Here is a 13417-nt window from a genome sequence, read left to right as displayed (position 1 = left end):
ATTGCAGATCTAGACTCTAGATCTTTGAATCCTGCTACCTCTAAAAGCCACTGTCTAAACTCCATAGCTGCCTAAAGTATCTAATTACATGGTAGGACCATGAGCTGAAAATTTTTCGTCTTTCATAAAATGCTAAAGGTCATAATTAAATGCATAAGAATTAAGAAATTAATTGAGTATATAAGTAATAAAGAGTGGTATTTAGAAACAGTGAAAAGTATATTATTTGTAGGCTAACGAAATAACGGATGAACTCACAAAACATAACTAACTTTAACTAAAAGCTACCTAATCACAAAGTGTGACACAAACTAATTTAATTGTCTGGATACAGTGCTTTAATGGACTCGACCTAATTGGAGTACATAACTAGATAACGGAGGACAATATTGACAAAACCGAAGAAAGCAGTTCAATTATTTATTATGTACTAGCAGAAGCCGGTGACTTTGTCTATGAGAAAGTCTAATAATGTAAACTTTTTGTACGTGAATTTTTTTTATTTTAGAAATGGGTAAAGTAAGTTATTCTTAAAATAAAGATAGATCCATCGTGGACATTTTTGTAGATCTAATCTAAAATAAGTAAGAGAAGTATAATTAATGTATGTTTTGTTATATTTCGAAGGTAATAGGCAGCGACCAGCGTTTTCGATGAAAGCTCGCAAGCGATTAGAAATTTTCTGACATTTCCAACAATGATCACACAAAATATTGGCAAAGCCTTCCTGATACACTACTCATTCCTCATGAACACAAAACAGCACGAAAAATCATTCAGTAGCCGCAAACAGACAGACAGACAGACAGACGCGGCTTTATTTTATGATATATGTATAGATATTCGTCTGTGGATGATAAATATTAAACGCTAAAATTAGGTAAACCAAACTGATTACATTGCTGCAGCTTAATTTGCGAACGTGACCTAGTTGACTGAATTTAATTAATTGAAATTTAATAAATAAAGCATGTACCGTGTTATAACTGAAAATAAATGTATATACAACAATATTATTCAGGTTAATTAATAATAGGTGAACCAGATCTGATAATTTTGGGCTTAGTTTAAAAGATAAAGTTTGAATTTACAGCATTTTTTAACACTATTAGACGTTAATCTACTATATAAAAATAAGTCGGGTTTTCCTTCCTGACGCTATAACTTCAGAAAGCACGAACCGATTTCCACGGTTTTGCATTCGTTGGAAAGGTCTCGGGATCCGTGAGGTTTATAGCAAAGAAAATTCAGGAAACGGTAGGGGTAGGGTAGGGGTAGAGTAGGGTAGGGTAGGATAGGGGTAGGGTAAGGTAGGGGTAGAGTTGGGTAGGTGTAGTTGAAAGTTTACATCGAGTTCCACGCGTACGAAGTCGCGGGCGTCCGCTAGTCTATACTAATATTATAAAAGGGTAAATTTTCTGAAGGGGGTTAAATTAGAGATTTCTTGCTTAAAGTAGAGTGCAGTAAAGGACACCACGGGTGGTTCATTTCATAAGATATTAATAAATACATCGAATATTTGAATGCCTTGGCAACTTCACGCCATTGGCTAGTACAGTTACGCTAAAAATAAGCTGTCAGTGACAAACAGACACTTCGTTCGTTATCAACACATACTCGGCACACTGCTGAGCTCGAGTCTCCTCTCAGAATGAAAGGGGTTAGGTCAATAGTCCACCACGCTGGCCCAATGCGGATTGACAGACTGCACACACACAGAGAATTAGGAAAATTCTCTGGTATGCAGGTTTCCTCATGAGACATGTTATTTAATTTCTTAAAATGCACACAACTGGAAAGTTGGAGGTTTGTTAGATTCGAACTTAGACAGAGCTCCTAACAGACACTTAGGCATATATTAAAGAAGTAATATGTCGATGTTGTATTTGTAGGACCGGAGGAACTTCGTGCGCGCTCCGCCCGCGGGCGTAGAGTTTGAGTTTGACTACGACAAGATGTACCCGGTGGCGGTCGCCATCATGACCGAAGACAACAACCTCGAGAAGATGCGCTTCGACCTCGTGCCCAAAGTGTGAGTACCTTCTACGGATAACCAGTAGACTTGGACTACGACAAGATGTACCCGGTGGCGGTCGCCATCATGACCGAAGACAACAACCTCGAGAAGATGCGCTTCGACCTCGTGCCCAAAGTGTGAGTACCTTCTACGGATAACCAGTAGACTTGGACTACGACAAGATGTATCCGGTGGCGGTCGCCATCATGACCGAAGACAACAACCTCGAGAAGATGCGCTTCGACCTCGTGCCCAAAGTGTGAGTACCTTCTACGGATAACCAGTAGACTTGGACTACGACAATATGTACCCGGTGGCGGTCGCCATCATGACCGAAGACAACAACCTCGAGAAGATGCGCTTCGACCTCGTGCCCAAAGTGTGAGTACCTTCTACGGATAACCAGTAGACTTGGACTACGACAAGATGTACCCGGTGGCGGTCGCCATCATGACCGAAGACAACAACCTCGAGAAGATGCGCTTCGACCTCGTGCCCAAAGTGTGAGTACCTTCTACGGATAACCAGTAGACTTGGACTACGACAATATGTACCCGGTGGCGGTCGCCATCATGACCGAAGACAACAACCTCGAGAAGATGCGCTTCGACCTCGTGCCCAAAGTGTGAGTACCTTCTACGGATAACCAGTAGACTTGGACTAGAAAGAAAGAAAATATATTTATTACTACATTATGCCACACATCACAATTATTTAAGAATAATACCCTGCGTTATGTGGCATAACCTAGAAAAAGGTCCTAGCTCAGCATATTACTGTATGCTCCCCATAAACAAAGAACATACAGCGCTGATTTTCAGCTAGGACCCAGTTCCAAGTGCCACCACGAAAACAGGCAACATAAACCTATATTCAAACCAACACCAAATTAAAACTTATAACTAGTTTAAAAATTATAAAAAAGAACAAAAAGAAAATTATACAACATTAAAGTACTACTATTATTACTATTATTATTATATTTACTTACTATACTACATAATAAATAAAAAAGAATATTTATATAAAAATGTAATATGAATTAATAATTACTAAATTTGTACATTATTAAATATTGATTACACAATATAAGTTACACATAGTATAATATATAAATATTTGCTATAAGAAAGAAAACTCCGCCACATGATGATGGAATTCCATCTGTTTGTCGAGGAGAAATCGGTTCAATAATTTTAACTACTACTATACTATAAATTACTTTATTATTACTTAATTACTATACTATAAATTGACTATTACAAGATATACCCGGTGTGTGGTGTGTAGTACCTTTTGCCGATAACGCAATGTAATAATCGCATCCTTCTTCGAAAGTAATATTCGCAGATACCACTGTTACCAGTTTTTCGGGAAACTCCGCCACATTTCTACGTCCAAAATTCCATTGAAGACAAAGATCTTCGAAGTGCGTGTGATGACTTACGGATCCGAGACTTGGTCGCTAACTATAGGACTCATAAGAAGGTTCAAAGTCATTTAGCGTACGATGGAGCGAGCTATGTTAGGAGATTCTCTGCGTGATCGAATCAGAATTGAGGAGATCCTTAGAAGAACCAAAGTCACTGACAAAGCTCAGAGAGTCGCGAAATTGAAGTGGCAATGGGCAGGGCATATAGTTCAAAGAGCGGATCCAAGGTGCTAGAATGGCGACCCCGCACCGGAATGCGTATTGTTGGTCGATCCCCTTACTAGGTGGACCGAAAACATCAAGCGGGTTGCAGAGTGCTGCTGGTGGCTCGAGACCGTGGTAGTTGGAAGTCTATGCAAGAGGTCTATCGGCTGTTGATGATGACGATGATGGTGATGAATGACACTGTTACCTCTACAAAATTGTTCTACTATTCGCATTTGACGACCTATCTGGCGCAGATGGTGTTGCTAGGGTTCTTAAGAAAGGTCCTGAATTCAATTCCCAGCTCGGGTCAGTTCTTGGTATCATGCTAAACCTACATTGACCGCGGCTAGTTACTACCCAGTACCGGCAGAGACGTATCGCCAAGCGATACAGTACGATAACGTTTAGAAACCGGCAGAGGTAATACGGAGGTATAGTGTACAATGTAGAGGCCTTTTTTCTTTCTTACTTTTTTTTTCTTTCTTATTTCTTTACAATATGGTACTCTGCCTGGAGCCGTGATAGCCTAGCCGATATGAACTCTGGTCCAATAAACTTGTAACCTTTCAGTTTTGTGCCTTTTAAAAAATTAAATATCACGTGTCTCAAACGGTATAGGTTATTGAGGTTTCCTCACGTGTCTAAAAAACATCGTGAGAATACCTGCATACCTGAGAATTTGATTAATTCGTTACGTGTGTAAAGTCTGCCAATCCGCATTGGACCAGCGTGGTGGACTATTAGTCTAACCCCTCTTATTTTGAGAGAAGATTCGTGCTCAACAGTGAGCCGAGTATGGGTCGTTAATGATGATGGTGTACTCTTCAGAATCACGGAGGAGAACTTCTGGCGAAACTACTTCTACCGCGTGTCGCTCATCTGTCAGGCCAACGAGGCTGACGCGGCCGGCGGGCGCCAGTACAGCGCTGATGAATCCCAGGGTAAGCTGCCGTGGTACACTTAGCTTATACATGATAATGACACGTATATGGCTAGTCGTTACACTGTGGTTTTACTATTGGAAAACGTGATGCTAATGAAATTAGCCATAGATTAAATAGAAAACACAGATTTAGGAAGCTGCACTAACTTAAAACTTAGAAAAATACAATGGAATTCACAGACGTTGCGGGGGCGCCCCCAGGGGATCGTTCAACCGCTAAGTGTCGAATATAAACTCTATGGATTTAAGAATTCGACACTCTGCGGGTGAATGATCCCCTGGGGGTGCCCCTACAACGTCTATCCACTGTTAGAGCGGTTACGCATGACATCCTATCCAAATCCGTTAAAATACGCCAAATCGCATTTGGTCTAAGATCCGGTATTAGAAATATATACCTTCATCTGTTATTCATTAGTGATATGAAATAAATGATAGATAATGTTCACAGTGACACATTGCAAATAGGTTGCCTAGTTAAATTGCGTTAACATCTTTAACACAAAATCTAAGAAACCATGAACTTGATTAAAGGCAATATAACAGTTAAATTAAGCATAAAATAAGCTTTCATTTGACATATTAGACGACTAAATGACTGACGAGGGTAAAATAACATTACTTAAATGGCAACCCTACAGTTGTAGCGTGAAAGCAGGCAACCTTTACTTTTTCAATTATTTAGGATATATTCTATTTTTTTTTTTAATTAAACAATGAGGGAAGAAGATTAAATAGATTGAAAATAAAATTAATCATTTAATGCTGTTCGGCCGCAATTAATTAGGCGACATTTGTGCAGTGTGTCAATGTGAAATATTTCTATCATTTATTTCTAATCCCAATTAAATAACAGATGAGAGTATATATTTCTTACACCGGGTCTTGTACTAATTGTTGCGCGGTATATATCCTCTCCCTATACCTAAGTATTGTGGGCTGATAATGATGATGATAACGGATATAAAAATCCGGATCAATTCAGATGTTGCTTAAGCACTAATTCGGTCTTAGAGCCAAATCCTAGATACTCTGGGCACATCTTTGGCAATACACTCGTTGTTGAGCTGCACGGCTATATCCGATTTAAATCCGAGGCATATCCGAGGTGTTCTCACGGATGTGTGGATGTGATGTGATGTACACGGATGTACTTTGATATAAGTATTTCTATGACTATTTTGAAACGGATTTCCACGGATTCGGATCGAATACAGATAACCGCTCTTAGAATAGCTTACTTGCTATATTGGAACTGATTTCCTAGAATTAATAAACCAAATAGCTATAATTGCTTTATTGACTGGATATTTTTAATGATTTGCAAAAGACCGGCTTGGCATATTCATACATGCTTAGCATATAAAGGTATGCTAATTGAGGATAAAAAAGAAAACCTCGATATGCATTATTGCACTTTTAGGAAATTCAGCCATTATTATTTTTATGTAAATATAATAAAGCAATATGCACTTCTGAAAATCGCCTTTGAAATCGCTCCCATAAATGAAAATAATTTGATAACATTTTATTTACATATGTTTTTTATTAAATAAATATAGGTATTCCTATAAAATCAGGCTGAAGTATTTTTTGGTATATTTTGTAGAATTTTACACAAAATACAGACCACAGAGGTGCTCGCGAAAGCTGAATTTATTCCACACCTAGTTATTCTTATTTCATTAGGTATTATTCTGCAGTTCTTTATCAAGGATAAATGGCTGCATTCAATTTCATCACATTATTTTTTGTTTTTGACAAAAGCACAAGACACTATTTTTTTTTTTACATATTTGTTCACCATTTATGTTTTCCCCTCCACAACCCAGATGTAAAAACAGCGAGCGACAATCTGATTGCAACAGAGAAAGCATCCCAAGAGTCTATAGATGATGCGAAGAAAAGGATTAAATCGCTAAAAGTTGATAGAGACAACGATGACGGTAAGCATTGAATGTTCGATGTCTTGACTTTGTTGTCTGCGAAAATGGTTGCGTCCGGACTGAATTACAATGCGCAATAGCCTATAGGTTTAGGGGGAGGAATTCACATTTCCCTACTCACATCTCTAATTAGCATGTTTTAAAGTCGTAATCGTTAATTTAAAAAGCAACCATGTGAGAAAATTATAACTTCATGACGGTTGAAAGTTTGTAAGCCCATTCTTTTAACATAGGTAAGTACGTTACCCAATTATGGGTATTGGGCTGTGGTGGCTTTGAAAGGTAGCTAGGTTTTAGATGGGTGGACAGTTGAGTCAACCGTCCAAGTATAAATTCTTTTCAATATTTTCCGCGGCGTAATATGAGAAATCGTATTATCTATCAGTTTTGCCACTTAACTAAGCATCAACCCTTCGAAAAATATCGGTAATCTAATTTATGAAATCAAATCATTTCAAAATTTAATTAGGCTTAGTGTACAAGCACTTTCGAAAGGTCAGGTACACTCTTTATAATGGTGATGATAATAAGTCGCAAATCGCAGGCTGTCGTTCTATAAATAAAGAACATCAAAACGCAGCCTTTTTAAAATGCGCTTGTGAAATGTCTTGCCGTAAAAAAATAGTATTAATTGTTGTGATAACCTTGTCACTACGCAGTATTTTTAACCATAGAAGCCCAATCAATGGCGGCACTTAACTAGTTGATGCTGTTTTCTATTGATTCTTTCTGTTGGGGTCATGGCTCCTACTGAGTTGGTTGGAAAGATCATCAACATTAAGTGAGCTGCGTTCTTACAAATCTCAAGGTTGCTGCTGCGATTTGATTAAGAATCACCAAATCACCACTCAGAAAAGATAAACAGTAATCTTAGAGAAACTTACTAGTTTCTTAGATTCTGTGCAGAGTTTTATTTGTCTAGTAAGCCTAAAGAATATATATCTTAGTGCGTAGTCAGTTCGGATGCAACCATGTATTCCTTTTGAATATGTATATGGGTGAAGGGTTGATTTATGTTTTTTTCTTTTAATTTTTTCATGTGCTTTTATGGTTTTACGCTTTAAGTATTCGTTTTGTCTTCTTTTGTTACGTTTTATGTTTCTTCAACGTGCAATAAGTTTCGGATCATTTAAGTTAATATACATTATGAACTCTTAAACATTCACAGTTTCATTGTAACATTGCTATTGCATTATACAAAATATAACCAACTTTGAGGAATACTTGTTATTATTCGATAACAGGTGATGAAATAACTGTTCATTGTCACGACATGTGACCAAGACGCTTATATCCTGATGGAGATTGCAATACGATTAGAAAAGTGAAGACGAAAATAATGTCCTTTTCTATGGGTACCTAAGTTGTAGGCTTGAAAATAAATTCAGATTTTTGGGAATGATCTAACAACAATCTGAGCCAAATATTCTATGATAAGCTTTGTGTTAATCACTAACAATCTATTCCAGCTCTGTCATAAACTTAAGCATGGAAAAGGATGTAAATGTGACGCCATTTCTGTCGGTCTGTTCGTATTGCAATTTCTATTAGTATTTAAGCTTCTCGCATGTGAGTGTGTCACAGCATAAACGCATGTAAATTTGTTCTTGTTCGTGCACTAATCAACTTGAGTACGTGGCATGATAAATCATATACCAAGCCTTTAAAAAATATAGAAAATAGCAATATTTGTGGCAGTTGTAGCCAAAACTTGAGGGAAGGCGTCATTGATATTGCAATTTCGTTTACTTTTGTAGATTCACGGAATTCGTTATCGAAACTCAGCTCACCAGTCCGATAAATTATGATTACCAATAAATACAATAATACTTACATCATTTAGACATATAGTACCGTTAAATTATCAGTATGACGTCATATTATCTTTCGTGTTTTCCTCAGCAAACTCTTCTTTTAGATGTGGTTACCATAGAGGTATTTTTAATGCTCCGCTATCGGGATCAGCCATATTGGATTTAGAATGACGTCACTGAGCTGAACATGCATTGTTATACAAACTAAAGTTTTGTACGCAAAATTTCAGCTAAATCAGTGGGTTCGATAAATGTTTATGGATTTGTTCATCAAACAAATGTTACAAGTAAAATAGAAGCTTGTATATTCTTTGGTACTGTGTTAAAACGAGATGTTTTCTTTCTTTTCGGAATGCAGCTTAAAGCAGACTCCCGGACAGCATGGATAATTCGCAGACCACCAATCGTAACAATGTAAAACACCTCGGTCGCTTCACATATTATTATAATTTTGTTATGTTGGTATCTTTTTAAAGCTAAGCGTAATCTTAATATCGTCAGATAGAGAAAAATAAGCTATATTGAATAGATTGGATGAAATTGTAGTACAGGTTGTAGTAGTAGACCACAGGAATGTTGGGGAAAGTGGTGTGCAAAAGTAACCAGAACAGAGAACCAGACAGAGAAATGTTGTGTACAAGGATCTACTTGTTTGTGTTGAAATAACTAGTTATGCAGAAGAGAGTACGTAAGCAGAAATAGAACACGAAAAATAATGCGTATGGTAGACATCCCAAGAGTTCCTTATTAACTACGAAAACATATAAAGTTGGGAATGAACTCTTATACAAAACTCACTGGGCTGGATAAATGGAATTTTGCACAACAACATTACGATTTAAAAATGACATTTAAGTCAACTTTACTACAAAACTTGGTATTAGTACGAGTATCTGCTAAATAACCTGGATGTTTACTGTGTTCTGTGCAGTTGGTTTACGCTTAGCTTTAAAATAAAACAAAACCTAAATTACTTTTTGTTCTTCAAGGTCTTGACTTGTTAAACAATTTTTTGTCCCTTAATAGTATTTATATGCAGCAATCTATTTGCTTGCGTCTAGCATTATAGACTTTATGTAAATCTTTAACGTCCTCATAAAAATTGTTTCGATCTTGATTAGGTAATGCCATAACAGTATTAAAAATCTACACTTTAGTATTCATATTAAATAGCTAAATGTGCTTTGCACTGAAACATTTAATAATCGTAATATACATGATATATATAATATTCTAAAAGAAGATATCTATCTTACTAAACCTTCGCATCTAAGTTCTTGACAGCAAATCTATATTTATGGGACCATTACTGTCACAATAAGCACTGCATGTAAACTGAATTCTATACATTATGTAGGGCACGAACTCCTACATAAATTATACAAATGTAGTCATAAAGTGCCGTAGATTTATTCGGTGAATTGAATTGTAAAAAAGTCACAAACAGGGCACAAACTTGCCCTTAAAAGCTCCGAACAAGGGTTCGCTTTTAAGACAAAGTGTCCTTGACATGTAACTTGCAACAACTCAGTTGTCAAATCTTTTATCGTTTAAATTATACCAACATTCTCCATGTTGACACTTTGCAACCCTTCCCTGTTAACCCTTAATTTTTGTAAATACTAATGGTTCCATCAATACAAATTTACGTTTCCATAAACATATGTTCCATAATTGAAATATGTATTCCTTACATATCTGTATTTATTTCTTATTTTATATAGTTTAGTTATATGATACACTCTATAAATATTATCTCCTTATATATCATCTAAATTATATGTATTGACCTAATTGAAAAAAATCTTGTTCTGGCGTTATCGACTCAAGTCGTCTGTTGACTCTCACTTCTACAACATATAGTTTTTGGTGTTATTATATGTATAGAATTTATGCCTAGCCGTGGCTCTACGTTTGGTTCTTTATATATTTCAAAAAGTCTATATATAAGCTACATATATCACTATATTATCATATCCTCATCTCTTGTTGTTAAATCGTGTGTCGTTTAAATATAATTGGATGTTATATGACAATATATACCTTCTTACCCTACTGTAATGTTAAGTATGTTGCATTGGATGTATGAGATCAGCTGTTTTGCAATACTGCTAGGCACTTACTAAACAGTTCTGTTTTTTGCATAACTTCATGTTTTTGCCATTATTTGCTAGATTTCAATTTAGTCAGCTATATAATAAACTCGATTAGGCGAGCCTTGACTTCATTAAAAAATGTATGGCTTATATAATGAAAAATCGAGGTGTTATACGTAACCTAGCCGTATTATAAAACAATAGATCTTACATTTGTATCGAGTTTACGTTCCACAATAAAAAAAAATCTTCTTCGTAGCTTTACTATAATAGCTATTTTCATAAAATAATGTTATTATAGTAAGAGAGATTTATGAACATCTCTTATTAAATAAATTAATTGTTCCATTAAAAACAAATCTGTGTTATGAAATAGCAATTTTATTAGGATTGTGGTCATTTAGTAGCCATATTGTTTATTTTTTCAAAGTGATTTTAAAATTTAGAGTTTAATGAAAATAAATATCTCAATGGGAAACTTCAATGTAAACTGAATGTTATATATATGCATAAGTAATTAAGATCATTATAAAATGTAATAATAATAATATAGCGTCACGTAAATCTGTTCTGTAGTAATTAATTGTATTAAGTGGTTTTAACATTGCTACTTCTGTCTACATATTAGATGCTTGAGGTGTTTCGTCATTCGATATCTTTTGTGAATACATTATTAACGAATTCATACTATATCAATAGTAGGAGGAAATACTATTTAATGTCAAAATTGTATCATTACATGCATTAATTAGTGTTTTTAAAATAATACAATTTATTTACTTATTATCATTTGCAGCTTTATTGAAAATTTTTGCTACTAAATATCTTACTTATGTATTTTTTTCTATGAATTTATAATTGATATTTTCTGTTCCTTTGTACATATTGCACGCAGCCGTATTAAGACGAAGCATCTCGGGCTTATCGCTTGTTTGTATCAATCTATTCTCCTGACGTATTTTCTCAAAGTTGGTTTTAATTATTTCCGCGTTAGCATTACTGGTAATTAACTTGTGCATAAAACATAAACTAAACATGATACTTAATTTTGATGTAGCGTTCTAAAATTAACTTAAGTAAGAAATATGATTTTCAAGCTTGACCTTGTTTAAAGAAGCGTCAAATTTATTCGTTTACTGTAATATATAACATATTGTGTGAAAAAAGAGATCAATAGGGCTATTCTGTAACGATGTTGACATCGTTCACTTCTTCTGAATCTCTCTATCTCAAAGATAGAGGTGAATTCGAAACTCACACTTGTGAGTTGTACAAAACATCGTTAGAGATTTGCGCTCCAGTAGGCCTTTTATGTGCCAACGACTTATCTTGTGAAGAGAAAAAGAGATATTGTTGACCAATTGCACCGGATTTGAACTATCGCTATCTCTTTCTTCCCAACGCAACGAAAGTGAGAGCGATATTTCTGTTTCTGCTATTGTTTGACATTTGCAGTTTTCACTCATCTTTAAATATGTCGTGGTACGTATTTAGGCCTACAGACGTTGCTAAAAGAAAAATCATAATAAACTTTATCATGCAAAGTATTTTAGAAAGAACGCCGCTACATATGATACGTCTAATGTTTCGTGTTTAGTTAAAGTTTTGTGAAACATAAAATTCTATAATTATAAATAATAATGCGTAGCAATGTTAAAACTCATCTTTTATCCACACCGTGTTGTCAGAATTTTCAGTCGTTAAAGCTAAGAAGAGTGAAAATAAAAATTCTGATGTACTTGTTGATGTCTATTTTGATTCGTATGATAGTAGAAGATGGTAACGAAATGAGGAATTATATTGATTGTAAATTATAACGCTCAAAGATGTTGAAAATAGTTTAATGAGGTGGAATCGAAGTGTCTATGTTAATCGTAAAATTTAATTAATTCAAATTCTCTGGCAGTCTTGTCGTTTTATGGAATGAAATCAATTGGTTGCAATAGATATGCAAATGTTTATCTACCGATGGTCTGAATGAATCGAGGAATATGTCGATTGAATAAAATAAGACAACGAATTTCTTTAATTATTTTTTCTATAAATATTCATTTATCATTTGTTGAAAAATATTATGCTATTTACAGAAATTTCATGAACTATCTCTGTTTTTTAAGCTTTCATTGAATGTTAGCAAAAAAGACTTCAACAATGACATAATTAAATGATGAAAAAAATGGAAACTATTTCAATAAATTATATAGCCGCCACATATCACTTATGGGTGACAGTCAATTAAATAATAACCTAACTGCCGTCTCAGCTGCGTTTGTAACCTCATCTCTGACAACACACTTCTTCCCTACTTCCTTTTATAGAGTTCTACGTGCGTACCGTTTAGTCTATGATGTAAGACAAAGAATATAAAATATGCACAGACCTTTCAATTCTTAAAATACCTACATTTAAAATAAGCTGTTAAAAGACATAATTATAAAAATGTTTTTATTGTCTGTCAACGTAGAAGCTAATCCTAATAGAAACTGAAGGTTTTCACAGTGTGAAAATGAAAATAACATAGATATGGAGGAAAATGAAAGTGACACAGTCTACCGTAGTAGTCTTACGGTGCGAACTTAGAACGAGTTATTTACAAAATCGTTATGATTCCATTTATCTGTCTAATAATCCACTGTTTATAAAGTTGTGTAGATTTAGTTGGTGTAATCGTAAGATGGTAAATCGTATAATCTAAATGAAAAGTCAAAGACAGGTGATAACACGCAGGCCTATAGTTTAAAAGATGTCCGCTTTCCGTTCACATCCGGCGAAATTTAGCAATAGTTTACTAGCCTTCCGTGTCTGTTGGATGCTTGGTTGGTGTGTATGGAATGAGTGTGAAAAATTACTAAAGTAACCTTGAATGTGTTGTTGACGTCTCAACATTCATTTTGAGAGGTCTCTCTGCTTCTACAAGTCTCTATCGTGCGACACTCTTTACCATAGAGTTGAGATTAGACTA

General features: G+C 35.1%; 1 protein-coding gene across 1 annotated transcript in view; it reads left to right on the top strand.

Annotated features, from left to right (window-relative positions):
• LOC112057718 (synapse-associated protein of 47 kDa) overlaps positions 1-13417 on the top strand; it is an 87683-nt gene that overhangs the window by 69890 nt on the left and 4376 nt on the right. Inside the window, exons 7-9 of the mRNA XM_024098241.2 lie at positions 1893-2032; positions 4485-4597; positions 6432-6545. Coding sequence (XP_023954009.1) covers positions 1893-2032; positions 4485-4597; positions 6432-6545 — 367 coding nt within the window. The remainder of the gene's footprint in view (positions 1-1892; positions 2033-4484; positions 4598-6431; positions 6546-13417) is intronic.

Source organism: Bicyclus anynana, chromosome 22 (genome assembly GCF_947172395.1).
Source record: "Bicyclus anynana chromosome 22, ilBicAnyn1.1, whole genome shotgun sequence".
Lineage (NCBI taxonomy): Eukaryota > Metazoa > Arthropoda > Insecta > Lepidoptera > Nymphalidae > Bicyclus > Bicyclus anynana.
This window is presented reverse-complemented; position numbering and strand designations above follow the sequence as displayed.